This window comes from Clarias gariepinus, chromosome 22, assembly GCF_024256425.1.
Source record: "Clarias gariepinus isolate MV-2021 ecotype Netherlands chromosome 22, CGAR_prim_01v2, whole genome shotgun sequence".
NCBI classification, from domain to species: domain Eukaryota; kingdom Metazoa; phylum Chordata; class Actinopteri; order Siluriformes; family Clariidae; genus Clarias; species Clarias gariepinus.
In genome coordinates, this window is record NC_071121.1 from 19,046,063 (window position 1) to 19,062,300 (window position 16,238).

Genomic DNA, 16,238 nt, shown 5'->3' on the forward strand with positions numbered 1-16,238 from the left:
CTAATATTATTGTGCTATATATATATATATATATATATATATATATATATATTAATGACCTTAACAAAGTGCTACAACGTTCTTGTCAGTCTATATCTTACTCATACAGAAGTGGCGATGCAGAATGAAGACCTTTATTTTGACAGCCATGAGACCGGACATGTCATATTTGCTTTGCACACTGTAAAACTGAATCTACAATTGGACAATCTCAGGGCTATGAATGCTATGTGGAGAGTAGCGATGTCGGAAGAGGTTGGTAAGAAGATGCAGGCGGTGGTGGATCGTGTAAATTTGGCAGTCACCCGACGACCAAAGGTTAGTTTTTTAAAGAAAACGCTCAACGCTTTGGTGAGAAACAATCCACCAAATTGTGGAACTTTATACTCAGTTCCTTAGTGAGTGTGCTGCGTCGGTTGGTTTATGTAAGTGCTTAACCGTTACATATACATTAGCTAAAGAGAAGTCGCCATTAATTCAATAAATATATATTATAAGGAATTTCGACACGTATCTTTTTTGGTAGACGTATGGATCGTGCATATAAATTGTACTATACAGAGGTATTCAAAAACTAAAGTTGGCGTTCTGAGGTTTTTGAACGAGTCTTCGCTATGTGGGCCAAGATACCGTATAATTAAGTCTTTTTTGGGGGGCTACGATACCAGTGTTTTTTTTAAGAATAATATATAAATAATATAAATTTGCTTACTGTGCTGATCTAGTAGATATGCATATGGCGGGGATCCAGTTTTCATGAAACAAAATATGTTTTTAAATCCAACTCATTTGAGAGATACATTAAATTGTATAATATTCATTGCTACAAATGACCATTTGTACTAATATACTGTTCTTAATAAAGTGTCTAATTTCTGTAAACAAACTTCAGTTTTAACCCAACTTTCTTAATTGTCAGGAGAAGTGTAAATCCAATACCTCCAGTGAACTAAGGAAGGAATGATGTACATTGCCTGGCCAAATAACAAGATTTAATTTGGATTTAAATAGGCAAAAACTCAAGAGCCCTTTATTAGGTAATTGCTGTAGTGATTAATATGTTTTAGCTGGCAACTATTATTTATACTAACTGATTCACTGGGCACCCTTGGCGGCTACAGCTGCAACTAAGCATTTGCAATAACTGTCAATGAAATTTTTACATAACTCTTGAGGAATTTTGTCTTACTCCTCTTTGCAGCTTTATTTTAATTCAGCCACATTGGAATTTTTTTTTTTTTTTTAGCTATTTAGAGATGGACTTGCTGGTTTGTTTCGGGTCATTGTCATGCTGCATAACCCATGTGTGCTTAAGCTTGGACAGATATGATGGACAGACATTCTCCTTCAGGATTTTCTGGTAGAGTGCAGAATTCAATGTGAGATGAGCCTTTGTGTTCTTTTTTTAATCCGCAGTGGCATTTAGCTTGGAACTCTCCCATGGATGCCATTTTTGCCCAGTCTCTTTCTTATTGTTGAATCATGAACACTGACTTTAATTGAGGCAGGGCCTGAAATTTTTAGATGTTGTTCTGGGTTCCTTTATAAGCTCCTTGATAAGTCTTTGTTGTGCCCTTGTAGTAATTCTACACACACACACACTATATTGCCAAAAGTATTTACTCAATTGGAACGGTGGTGAACCTTCCTAGGAGTGGTCCGCCTACCAAAATTACACCAAGGGCACATCAAAGGCTCAAATATTTTTTTATATAGGTGCATCTCACTAAATTAGAATATCAAAAAGTTTATTTATTCTTTTCATTTGGTTTACTTTTTTTATTTCGATGACTTGAATTACTGAAATACAGTGGTGTGAAAAACTATTTGCCCCCTTCCTGATTTCTTATTCTTTTGCATGTTTGTCACACAAAATGTTTTTGATCATTAAACACATTTAACTATTAGTCAAAGATAACACAAGTAAACACAAAATGCAGTTTTTAAATGATGTTTTTTATTATTTAGGGAGAAAAAAAAAATCCAAACCCTGTGTGAAAAAGTAATTGCCCCCTGAACCTAATAACTGGTTGGGCCACCAGTTGCAGCAATAACTGCAATCAAGCGTTTGCGATAACTTGCAATGAGTCTTTTACAGCGCTCTGGAGGAATTTTGGCCCACTCATCTTTGCAGAATTGTTGTCATTCAGCTTTATTTGAGGGTTTTCTAGCATGAACCGCCTTTTTAAGGTCATGCCACAACATCTCAATAGGATTCAGGTCAGGACTTTGACTAGGCCACTCCAAAGTCTTCATTTTGTTTTTCTTCAGCCATTCAGAAGTGGATTTGCTGGTGTGTTTTGGGTCATTGTCCTGCTGCAGCACCCAAGATCGCTTCAGCTTGAGTTGACGAACAGATGGCCGGACATTCTCCTTCAGGATTTTTTGGTAGACAGTAGAATTCATGGTTCCATCTATCACAGCAAGCCTTCCAGGTCCTGAAGCAGCAAAACAACCACAGACCATCACACTATCACCACCATATTTTACTCTTGGTATGATTTTCTTTTTCTGAAATACTGTGTTACTTTTACGCCAGATGTAACGGGACACGCACCTTTCAAAAAGTTCAACTTTTGTCTCGTCGGTCCACAAGGTATTTTCCCAAAAGTCTTGGCAATCATTGAGATGTTTTTTAGCAAAATTGAGACAAGCCTTAATGTTCTTTTTGCTTAAAAGTGGTTTGTGCCTTGGAAATCTGCCATGCAGGCCGTTTTTGCCCAGTCTCTTTCTTATGGTGGAGTCGTGAACACTGACCTTAATTGAGACAAGTGAGGCCTGCAGTTCTTTAGATGTTGTCCTGGGGTCTTTTGTGGCCTCTCGGATTAGTTGTCTCTGCGCTCTTGGGGTAATTTTGGTCGGCCTGCCTCTCCTGGGAAGATTCACCACTGTTCCATGTTTTTGCCATTTGTGGATAATGTGGTTTGCTGGAGTCCCAAAGCTTTAGAAATGGCTTTATAACCTTTACCAGACTGATAGATCTCAATTACTTTTGTTCTCATTTGTTCCTGAATTTCATTAGATCTTGGTATGATGTCTAGCTTTTAAGGTGCTTTTGGTCTACTTCTCTGTGTCAGGTAGCTCCTATTTAAGTGATTTCTTGATTGAAACAGGTGTGGCTGTAATCAGGCCTGGGGGTGACTACAGAAATTGAACTCAGGTGTGATAAACCACAGTTATTTTTTAACAAGGGAGGCAATCACTTTTTCACACAGGGCCATGTAGGTTTGGATTTTTTTTTCTCCCTAAATAATTAAAACCATCATTTAAAAACTGCATTTTGTGTTCAATTATGTTATCTTTGACTAATAGTTAACGTTTTTGATAAACAGAAACATTTAAGTGTGACAAACATGCAAAAGAATAAGAAATCAGGAAGGGGGCAAATAGTTTTCACACCACTGTATATATATACTACCGTTCAAAAGTTTGGGGTAAATGTTTAAGGTTTCTTGTCTGTTGCTTGGGAACTCGAAGTTACAGCTCTCTCCATGAATTTTCTATTGGATTAAGGTCAAAAGACTGGCTAGACCACTCCATGAGCTTAATGTGCTTATTCTTGAGCCACTACTTAGTTGCCTTGGCAGTATGTTTGGGGTCATTTTCATGCTGGAAGACCCATGCATAACCCATCTTTAAGAGGTTCTCATCCAAAATTTTACAACACATGGCCTTATCCATTGGCCCTTCAGTGCGGCAAAGTCAGTATGTACCTTTAGCAGAGAAACAGCCTCAAAACATAATGTTTCCACCTCTGTGCTTGACCTCTGTGCTTGACTGTGGTGTTCTTTGTGTCATAGTCAGCATTTTTTTTCCTCCGAAAACAGCAAGTCGGGTTGATGACAAAGAGCTTAATTTTGGTCTCATCTGACCACAGCGGTTTATCCCAATTTTACTTTGTTTATTGGGAAACATCAGACGGGTCTGTACATCTGTCTTCTTGAGAAGGGGAAGCCTTGCTGCGCTGAAGGATTTTAATCCATGCAGCCATATTGTGTTACCAGTGGTTTGTTTGGTGACTGTGCTTCCAAATGCCTTGTGATCATTCACAAGCTCCTGCCGTGTAGTCCTGGGCACCACTTTGTTGTTAGGAGCACCTTCTTAAATTAATATGTTTATTACAAGAGCACATAACCAGTCTGTGAGAGGCAGAATTATTGTTGGTTGGTAGGTGATCAAATACTTATCTCCACTTATTAAAATGCAACGTAATTCATAACATTTGTATCACATGCTTTTTCTGGATTTTTGGTTTATATTCTGTCTCAATCCTTTACCATAAACCTATAATAAAAATTATAGACCCTTCATTTCTTTGTAAGTGGGCAAACTTAAAAAAATGTAAGGGAACAAATACTTTTGTCCCTGAATGAAGGGAGGCTCAAAATCAAAAGTACCAGTCAGTATCTGATGTGGCCACCAGCTGCTTGAAGTACTGCAGTGCATCTCCTCCTCATGGACTGCCTATTGCCTGCGCTGTCTTAGGCGTCTCACAGTGCGGACATGGCAATTTATTGCCCTAGCCACATCAGCAGTCCTCATGCCTCCCTGCAGCATGCCTAATGCACGTTCAAGCAGATGAGCAGGGACCCTAGGCATCTTTCTTTGGGTGTTTTTCACAGTCGGTAGACAAGTCTCTTTAGTGTCCTGTGTTTTTAGAACTGTGACCTTAAATGCCTACTTTCTGTAAGCTGTTAAGGTCTCAACGACCATTCCACAGGTGCATGTAAATTAATTGATTATTGTTAATTGAGCATGCATGGAAAACATTATTTAAACCCTTTAAAATGAAGATCTGTAAAGTTATTTGGATTTTTACAACATTATGGTTGAAATACACAGTCCTGAAAAATGTTTCTTTCTTACTGCAGAATTAAATGTGCATCTCAGCTCTCCTGTTTCCACCAAAACTGTTTGTCGGGAGCTCCACAGGGTCAATGTACATGGCTGGGCTGCTATAGCCAGATCTTTGGTCACTCGTGTCAATCCCAGACTTCTGTTTTAATGGTGCCAGCAGCAAAAATCTTGGACAGTATGAAATATATATTGTTCTCTGATGAGTCCACCTTGTCCTGCCCACACCTGAGAGAGTTACGGTGTGGAGAAGCCCCAAAGAAGAGTACGACCCAGACTTTTGCATGCCCATAGTGAAGCATGGGGGTGGATCAGTGATGGTTTGGGCTGCAATATCATGGCATTTTTTAGGCCCAATATTTGTGCCAGATGGGCGCATTACTGCCAAGGACTACCGAACCATTTTGGAGGATCATGTGCACCCAATAGTTCAAACATTGTATCCTGAAGGCGGTGCAATCTCCAGAATGATAATGCACCAATACACTGTGTTTATATTTTTATTTTAGCTGTGCAGTCGTGGCCAAAAGTTTTTCAGAATGACACAAAACAACTAGTTTTCACAAAGTTTGCTGCTAAACTGCTTTTAGATCTTTGTTTCAGTTGTTTCTGTGATGTACTGAAATATAATTACAAGCACTTCATAGATTTCAAAGGCATTTATCAACAATTACATGACATTTATGCAAAGAGTCAGTATTTGCAGTGTTGGCCCTTCTTTTTCACGACCTCTGCAATTCGACTGGGCATGCTCTCATTCAACTTCTGGGCCAAATCCTGACTGATAGCAACCCATTCTTTCATAATCACTTCTTTTGTCAGAATTAGTGGGTTTTTGTTCGTCCACCCGCCTCTTAAGGATTGACCACAAGTTCTCAATGGGATTAAGATTTGGGGAGTTTTCAGGCCATGGATTCAAATTTTCAACCTTTTGGTCCCTGAGCCACTTGGTTATCACTTTTGTCTTATGGCACAGTGCTCCATCGTGCTGGAAAATGCACTGTTCTTAAACAACTGTTGTTGGATTGTTGGAAGAAGTTGCTGTTGGAGGGTGTTTTGGTACCATTATTTATTCATGGCTGTGTTTTGCGGCAAAACTGTGAGTGAGCCCACTCCCATGGATGAGAAGCAACCCCACACATGAATGACCTCAGGATGCTTTACTGTTGGCATGACACAGGACTGATGGTAGTGCTCACCTTTTCTTCTCCGGACAAGCCATTTTCCAGATGCCCCAAACAATCGGAAAGAGGCTTCATCTGAGAATATGACTTTGACCCAGTCCTCAGCAGTCCAGATTAAGTTAATTTTCATGGCAAAGAAGGACTATGCAATTCATCTGATCACTATTTATAACATTCTGGAGTATATAAAATTACTATTATAAAAACTTAAGCAGCAACTTTTTCAATTTCCAATATTTATTTAATTCTCAAAACTTTTGGCCACGACTGTAGTCTTCATAAAAGGCATTTGAAATAATAAACTAATTGCAATGTGACACTATGACAACAGTTCCCATGAGCACTACCTGGTCATTTGCTCCATTTGTGGTGCTTATTGCCTTGTGTGCCAGTGATTGATTACACATGACACTGTGAGAAACACAATATTGTTTGGAATGCATAGAAAAATTAGATAATTAAAAGTAATTTACTGTGTGAAGTAAAATTACAATGCTAATGTGTATGTTAATGATAAGAACCTTGGTGTGTCTTAAGGATTTCAGCAAGAGTCTGAAATGAACTTTTAACGCTGCTATCCTGAAGTAGTGTCTAGTTTATGGGGTAACCCAGAGCAGATCTGACCACCTGAGCACATCTGGTACCTACACATGACATTTAAAAATAAGAATATTTGTCATTATACTGGGCACAATAAAATTTTGCATGACATCTCATAAGATTAGAAGAAAAAATAAGAAAAGATGTAAAGAGTAACATTTAGTCATGTAACAAAGTAGGTACTAGTAAAAATTTATTTATTTTTTTATAAAAATTCACATATTTGCATACTCAACTAGAAAGGGTTTATGGAGGCACCATAGTTGCAGTATATTGGTTAGAGCTTGGTTATAATTGCAGTTTGTGTGTCTAAACAGATTTAAATGGGGCCATAGCTAGAGAGAGGGGCCGTAACCTAGCTTGACTGTGTGGGATCTAATTCACCCGAATCTTTTGCCTTATGCCAGTGGTTTACACAGGGGGTAACATATACTGTGTCAAACACAACCACATAGTTTTTCAGGAGACCCTCAATTTTTGGATCTGTAAATTTACTATTAGTTTGTGTTAAAGTTGTGCCTGCTTCAGCATTCTAAGGAAGAAAAGCCTTTGTTGGGTTTTCTTTACCAAGCCTTAAGTGTAAAAGATCTAGAACATTTACTACGCAACAACAGGAGAGTACGACGCAACAACAGGAGAGAATTAAGAACTGCAGAGAGAAGATGGAAGAAATCGCAGCATAATGCAGATCTCGTCTCTTACCAGACTCTTCTCTCCAAATTCTCATGTGATGTGGCTAACTACCTTCTACAGAGAAAAGCTGGAAGCCTCTGCACAGGATCTTGGCAAACTTCACACCATCTTCTCCTCACTACTCAACACGCCGAATCCTCCTGCCCCTTCCTCTGACAGCTGACGGTTTTGCCACATTCTCCGATTAGATTTGCTAAACTGTCATCTGTCCTCATCCTCCTGGACCTGTCAGTTGCATTTGACACAGTGAACCACAAGATTCTATTATCTATTCTTACAAGCCTTGAAATTTGTGGAATAGCATGGCAATGGTTTGCTTCTTACCTAGAAGATAGGTCATATGAGGTAACCTGAAGGGGATCTACAACTGCCCCACGTAGACACTCTACTGGTGTCCTGCGGGGCTCCTCTTCTGTTCTCGCTCTATACCTCTGTTCTCGCTCTATACCCGGTCTCTTGGTAAGGTCATATCATCGCATGGATTTTCATATTGTTATGCAGATGACACGCAACTCATTCTCTCCTTTTCTCCCTCTTACATTCGGTTTCCATCCGAATCTCAGCATGTCTGGCAGACATCCTGGATGGCAGCTCATCAGCTGAAGCTCAATCTCAGTAAAACCGAACTGTTGTTCATCCCTTGTGACTCATCCCCAGGCCAAGACCTTGTAATATCCCTGGACAACGACCAAATCACTCCTTCAGCCACCTTTTTGGGGTAACCATGGACAATCATCTGTCATTTACATTACCAGAAGAATCCCGCCTATTTCTTTTTTCACAGGCTACTCAGGTGCTTGTTCAGTCCATTGTTATTTCAAGACATTTACATTTAGGCATTTGGCAGACGCTCTTATCCAGAGCGACTTACATTTTTATCTCATTATACATCTGAGCAGTTGAGGGTTAAGGGCCTTGCTCAAGGGCCCAACAGAGGCAACTTGGTGGTTGTGGGGTTTGAACCTGGGATCTTCCGAATCGTAGTTTAATGCCTTAATCACTGAGCTACCCCTGGCAAGACTGGACTACTGCAACTCACTCCTGGCAGGCCTGCCTCTGTCCATGATCCGTCCTCTGCAACTGATCCAGAATGCAGCAGCACGTCTCGTTTTTAACCTTCCCAAGTTTTCCCAAACCACCCCACTTCTCCGCTCCCTGCACTGGCTTCCTGTAGCTGCCCACATCAAATTCAAAACGCTGATGCTTGCCTACAAAGCTAAAAATGGCCCAGCACCCACTTACCTCTCTGCTCTAATCGTACCACGCACTGCACCACGTTCCCTCCAATCCTCCAGCACTGCTCGCCTCTGATCTCTCAGGGATCGAGGGTGGAATTCATCCAGACTCTTTTCTGTTCTGGCACCTACAGTAGGTGGACAACCAGAATGCCTATTACCGTCGCGCTCTAATACTACAGAGATTGTAATTTCCACATCTGAGAACTTTATACAACAAAAATGAAAAATCTGAACCAGATATATTGATATTTATTGTATAATAATGAGTCAAAAAAACAAACATTGGTTAAATGTTGTTTTGACAGACGATCAAGTTCACTAGCTGATAATTTTATTTGTACAAAGAATGAACTGTTATATCTCTGTTTGTAACTGTTTATTGTTATGTTAAAAAATAAATTCAAAAATGCATCAAACTTTAAATATAGAAATAACTGGTAAAATAGACTTTCAGAATAAAACATATACTCAATACAATAACTCAAAAAAGACGCACTAAAAATGCTGTGTTGTTTTTGTAAACACATCGTTGGGTGGTTTATGCTGGGTCAAAATTCTGGGTTATTTCGGGTACTTTAAACACATTGTTGTGTTGCTCATGTTGGGTCAGATGTAGTGAGTCATTTAAAAATGAACACCTGGTTGAGTTATTTTGACCCAACAACTGGTTTGTTCTTTATTCTCTGGTTTCTCCAAACGTCAGCCTGCAAAATTTTTGAAATATTACTGTTATTGTGTCACAGTAGGCTACATCCCCCGGCGCTCTGCGCATAACACCGGTCCAACGCAGCCTTGTAAAGAATTTCTAAACGTGGGCTATTGTTGTTTACTTACAATATTTGTTAATTCAATTTGGTGGCAGTGGGCAGAGTGGCAGAACGGAGCACGCGGAGGCAGCCTGCCTGCATGGAGTGAAGGCGCCACGAGAGCGCGAGGATCAAAGGGAGGACTTCCAGTGTCCTGTTTGAAGTCCCTGGACCGCGTCACATTGCCCCGCTTGCATGCCACTCTGTCCTGCTCCACCGCATCACGTACTTTCCGGACTCAACTCCGCGCCTTGCTTTTATAATGCGGAGCCTGAGATCTTAACGTTAATTATCGCCAGCCGGCCCGAATAGGCGGCTCCGTCCCTTTACATACCTGCCCCCTATCTAGGGAGCCTACGGAGTGAGCGAGAAGCGATAGTATATTTGGACGCACACCCATCATAGGCGCACGCCGTGACATATTGTGATTCACGTCTTTAACTTCGTAACCTAATCAGCGCTCAGCTGCAGGCAAAAAGTAAAAAAAAAATGCGTTGGGGAAAAAACAGCAAGGAGACTCACCCTGACCATTTTATTAATTCACGTATACACAAAGTTTCGGTTCATTTTCTGACACGCTAAACGTGGGCCATTGTTGTTTATCTCCTCCTCTCGCACTCATAAAGTTTTCCCGAGCGCGGAGGAATTTTGTTGTAATATTTAATAATATCTATGCCGTTTAATCAGGGGCTCTTATTCCTATTTGTCCTGGGATGTTAGTGTTACTGTGTGTGCTTAACAATGGCAGGCAACGTTCAAATGCAAATTATTCACCCTCCCCAGGTGTGAATCAGCTGTTCTCACCTATACATTCAGATAAATGAAATGCACTCCTCCCCATTTTAAGACCTGGATTTTGAAGACCTGCAGTGATTCAGGCCTCTTTTTAAATTTCTGCAAATTTTATCTTCTGGATTTTAGATTCTAAAATTGACATTATTACTGTTTTACTGGAATAGAAGAAATGGAGATTTTCTTTATCATAACTAAATTGTATTGGTTGTAATCACTCTATACACAATCATTTTCGTCATTGTGAGCGCACCTAAATAAAATTAGAGTCTTATAAAGGCTATGTAGCTTATATAGTTTTACTATATAGTTTTTGCACATTAATCTGACAATGTTTTAATTTTATGGTCGTTTATTTTCATTTATTTTAGTTAATAAATCTACTACAAATTTAAAGAACACAAAATATAAGACTAATACAAGACCCTACACGTGTAGCTTTTCTAATTACACATAAAAATCTCTTTTTAAATTTTATCTTCAGGATTCTAGATTGTAAAATTGACATTATTACTGTTTTACTGGAATAGAAAAATGAAGATTTTCTTATCAGAACATAAATTGTATTGGTTGTAATCACTCTATACACAATAATTTTCTTTGGTATTTTTTATAAAATATTGAAAGTTAATATTTTATAGAAAATGAAAATAACAAAAAATATTTCATTTGTATTTCCCATCTCTAAAATAGCATAAAAATCACGGGTTGTGTAGAGTGATTAAAAACAATACAAGGCATGTTATGATGAGGAAACTTTCTATCTCTTCCATTCCAGCGATTAAAAAACGGTAACAATGTCAATTTTGGAATCCGCAGGAGCTGAGTGGTCTGAGCACAACCTCTCGCAGGGGCTCTTTTCTTTGAATACGCTGTGTTGTAACGGTGGTGGGGCTAAGAAACACGCATCTCGGTTTATTCATTTTACCTCCTTTTACATTTAGGCATTTGGTAGACGCTCTTATCCAGAGCCACTTAGATTTTTATTTGGGGTAAAGTGACTGATGTGCCTAACGTTTTTCAGCAGAGCCTACAGTATGTTTCAGTGAATAATCCACGACTTTTTATGAGTATGTAAGACCTCTCGACACCTCTCTCTCTCTCACACACACACACACACACACAGCACATTCAAATGCAAACAAATCACCCTCCCCAGGTGTGAATCAGCTGTTCTCACCTTTACACATTTGGAGAAACTATATAAAACAATATAAGGCTTGTTATGATAAGGACTTTCTATCCCTTCCATTCCAGTGATTAAAAAACGGTAAAAATGTCAATTTTGGATCCCACAGACGCTTATGGTCCGAGCACAACATAATAATGTTTGTATGATAAAATGACTCGTGGCATGAATCTACACGAAGCTGAATTCAAACAGCAAAGAGAACATGGCGCGCGTGCGCTCTTTCACGTCGAATCGAGAGATTTATAAGAGATTTCTCTTTCCCAGAAATACGACAAAACACATATCTATACGTGTTAAATAAGCGCTGTCTTTGCAGAGCTGTGCAAAACGCACGCCGGTGTAAGCTGCTTTATTATATATTAACATGTTTGCTTTGTAGTGGACCACGCGCGCACAACCTCTCACTGGTTAACGGGGTGGGGCTAAGAAAACACCGCACTGGCGGAAGTATATGGAGTTAATTATGTGCCAAAATTTAACAAACAAACACAATCTGCTTTGCTAATTATTAACTATAATTAGTGATCATATTTACATTTAAATAATCTGTGTCTGTAGTACAATCCTACATTGTAAACAGCTGTTGCAGCGCGAGGTGTAGATACAGTAAGATGCAAGAATCATTGTATTTGACTGCATGAAATTTATGAAACTTTTTACAATCTGGTTTGTAATAGAATTCTGTCTGTAATTCAGTATGTTTACTGTTCATTTATACCTTTTCCCCCTTATACCTTTGTTAAAGATTATTTAAATGTAGATATGATCACTAATTATAAAAGATTTTGATGCATCATGTCGCATACGTCCGTTATGGATATAAAAAGTTAAACATGATGGCAGTTCTTTCAGCCTTCAATAGTTAATTAAAATGCAACTGTGGTTTGATATAACTGTATTCCCCTACAGGGCTCTATCCTAAAGATGGTGGATTGTTAATATGTCTGGCTGTCTGGATATATAATGGACACCTCAAAACTGTGCCCCACTCATATTCCTCTAGGACATAAGGGTAAACCATATAAACACGTTGTTTGAGGTCTCAGGAGAATAGAGTAAATTGACCGATAGCGCCATCTGCTGTTTTGGAAGAGGGACTTGCTCCATTGCATTTGTGAGAAAATACGGTGGGTGCATTTGTGAGAAAATACGTTCGGCGCATTTGTGAGCAAGTTGAATGTTTTTTTCTTTGCAAATCGGATTGTGTTTGTTTGCAAAACGTTGCGTTTGTGAGAAAGTCTATTTTTTTTCTTTGCAAAGCAGATTGTGTTTATTTGCAAAACGCTGCATTTGTGAGATAGTCGTTTTTTTCTTTGCAAAGCAGATTGTGTTTGTTTGTTAAATTTTGGCACATAATTAACTCCATAGAAGTAGACTAATGATTATGAATGCGTCGGGGAAAACAGCAAGGAAACTGAGAATAGAGTAAATTGACGCCATTTTAATAATTCATTGATAAGTTGACACACACAAACACACACTCACTCTCTCTCTCTCTCTCTCTCACACACACACACACACACACAAACACACAGCTAACCAAATCGTCATTAGCACGTCCCTCCCCAAACAGCACAGCAATGAGATACATACATTTAAACAATTTATTCATACAGACGTACCTGTATGTGTATGTATGTATGTGTGTGTATGTATGTGTATGTGATCCTGCATCAGCACACGTAAAGTTTTCCAGAGCGCACCGGCAGAAGTAGAGTAATGATTATGAATGCTTCGGGAAAAACAGCAATAATACTCACTCTGACCATTTTAATAATTTCTTTATAAGTGATTTCTTTGGTTTCGGCTGTGCTAATGGTGATAATGTCATCTCGTCGTCTCCGCACAAGTGGACGCGCCTACAATTCACTTTACATACAAATTACATAATCTAATAATTTGTTTTTCATTAGTTTATATAAAAGCAGACATTTCGGTTTCTATAAGTATATATTTTTCACGTCTGTGAGGTGATATACACGGAGTCTCGGCTCATATTCTGACGCGCTCAAGTTCACTGAAAACAATACAGAACAGCGCACCCTGTTTACTTTCTTTATTTAACAAAATCATAAAGTTTTTTCGTCATTGTGAGCGCACCTAAATAAAATTAGAGTCTTATAAAGGCTGTGTAGCTTATATAGTTTTACTATATAGATTTTGCACATTAATCTAATAATGTTTTAATTTTATGGGCGTTTAGTTTAATTTATTTCAGTTAATAAATCTACTACAAATTTAAAGAACACAAAATAAAAGATGACGCAAGACCCTACACGTGTAGCTTTTCTAATTACACATAAAATCTAAAGTCTCAGTGTGTTAACGTTTACGTTGCTTAAATTCAATCCTAAAAATATTTTTACAATAATTGTAATTATAAATTTGTACTGTAATGTTAATACTGTGATTATGAATTAGTTTAATTACAATGGTTCACTTGATTTTATCTGCAACTACATGCGACCATAGCCGAGCTGCGACTGAGGAGTCAGTCTGTAGTTATATAGCGCCACTCAGCTGTAAAAGCCAGCAAACGCACAAACCCAAATGCAGTTGTCGTGCGCCGCGACGGTAAAAGTTGCATACTGCCTGTCCACCTACTGTAGGTGGTCGAACAAACTTCCTTTAGATCCGTACAGCAGAGACTCTGACTATCTTCAAACGATGACTCAAGACATATTTGTTTCTGCAGTACTTTGACTAACCCCACAATCAGCCAAAGTCTAAGTAGATACATGGGGCATCAATGATGCTAAGAATGGTAAAGAATCAGCCCAGAACTACACGGAAGGAGCTGGTCAATGCCGTGAAGAGAGCTGGGACCATCGTTTCCAAGGCTACTATCAGTAATACACTAAGACGTCATGGTTTAAAATCTTGGATCGCACGGAAGGTTTGCCTGCTTAAGTCAGCCCATCTTCAGGCCTGTCTGAAGTTTGCCAGGGACCATCTGGATGATCCAGAGAAGTCATGGAAGAAAGTCATTCTTCTTTCGCCGTGTTTGGAGAAAGAAGAATGATGAGTATCATCCCAATAAGACCATACCTACAGTAAGGCATGGGGCTGGAAGCATCACCCCCAGCATGCTCTGGGGGTGTTTTTCTGCACAGGCGACAGGACGACTGCACTGTATTAAGGAGAGGATGAACTGGGCCATGTATTGTGACATATTGGGCAAAAACCTCCTTCCCTCAGTCAGAGCATTAAAGATGGGTCATGGCTGGGTCTCCCAACATGACAATGACCCAAAGCACACAGCCAGGGAAACCAAGGAGTGGCTCCGTAAGAAGCATATGGACTATTTAAAAGCAAAATAACTGGTCTTTGAGGGTTAGAAATCTGGCTGATAAGCAAGTGATTAAATCCTTATTTGACACAGTAATTCACAAATAAATTGTAAAAAAAATCATACAATGTGATTTCCGGATTTTTCTTTTTAGATTCTGTCTCTCTCAATGGAAATGCACCTATGCTGAAAATTGTAGACCTCTCCATGATTTCTAAGTAAGAGAACTTGTAAAATCACAGGTTGATCAAATACTTATTGCCCTCGCTGTATAGTGCAAAGTGCAAGCAAGGACACCAGCAGGACTAACTATGACAGCATAACTAAAATGGAAAGCCAGAAGAAAACACAGACATGATGAGGGCTTCTTGAGATGTAAAGCAACCAGTCACTTTACCGTCAACAATCCTAAATGATCAATGAGAGTGAGCAATGAGGATTATGTAAAAAGATCTAGAGAAGGGAAACATTTATTCAGTTATGAATCACAATTCTTTTTTGTGGCGATTCATGAGTTTTAAAACATTGCAAGCAGTATTTATTTGTAACTAACGTACATTTGAAGCTCCACATGCCCACATCTCACTTAACCCAATGTTTAGCTGAGTTTTGAGACTTAAGAGGTGGTTAAGGTGGAAAATGTTGGCATTTCTTTATAATCCTACAGGAGGTACACTGAACTACTGCATTTACACACATTTTCATTCTGTAAGGGACAGATGCTGCTCTTTTAAATGCTAAACTCTTGTATTTGGAGTTATTTTGTATTGTTTAAATGCTGCTCTTGGTTTTTAAGTCAGAAAACTGTTATAATTAATGGGCTACATTTATTAATCATTATAAACATTATAAATGGTTTAAAATGTATGAAAAATAATATTAAATTAGGATATGTGTAAAATCGTGATACATATAGAATTGCTATTATAATCAAATCTTCATCTTGGTATCGTTATAGTTTTGTATTTAGTGTTGACTAGTCCTAAGAAAGTGTGTCCACATTTTTGACTGTTGTACACCCACAACACATTAGCAAGCCTCCGCCATGTTTAACATAATCTTTTTTTGTTGGAATAATTTGGTTTGTTTACATGAAAAGCTTGCTGCCACATGTCTACAAGTCATCAATCCAGATTATGCTTGACTGCCGTGATGTGGATTTTTTATTTTAATTGCCTCTCAGAATTTTGTCAGGTACCCTGCTGCTTGTTTTGGATTCTTACTTGGCTCCTTTTTTTTCTTTGTTTCCCCCCTCCTAGAGTGTCAATGTTCTACTTTTTCTTTTTCTTTTTCTTTTTTTTAGTATGACAACATTTCTGGATTATGGACATCACAGTTGGTATTGGTATCCTCAAACACTTTTTTCTCCAATATGCTTACATGTTTGCTTTATAAAGGTTTACTAATTTAATTTTGAGGTCTTCTGAAAGCTCCTTTTCTGATCCCATTGTTTTTATTGATGTGGTTGGCCAGCATCACTTGGCTTGGAGGTCTTTGTCCTCCCTGGTTGTTAGTTTTGGCCTTGATGGAAAAGAGCCCTAATGACAGGTGAGAATTGGCTATAACTAAATTAGGAAGAAAATTTGGGAA

General features: G+C 38.7%; 1 protein-coding gene across 3 annotated transcripts in view; it reads left to right on the top strand.

Annotated features, from left to right (window-relative positions):
* The first annotated feature begins 170 nt into the window (after nt 1–170).
* Nucleotides 171–16,238, top strand: part of plpbp (pyridoxal phosphate binding protein) — a 52,749-nt gene continuing 36,681 nt past the window's right edge. For 2 of the 3 annotated variants that reach the window (XM_053482169.1, XM_053482171.1), the window contains exon 1: nt 211–318. Coding sequence is in view for 1 of the 3 variants with exons in the window: in XM_053482168.1 (XP_053338143.1) it covers nt 220–318 (99 nt within the window). In the remaining 2 variants the exon portion in view is untranslated. Of the gene's footprint in view, nt 319–16,238 lie in introns of all 3 variants that reach the window. The other variant, XM_053482168.1, reaches the window with a different exon arrangement.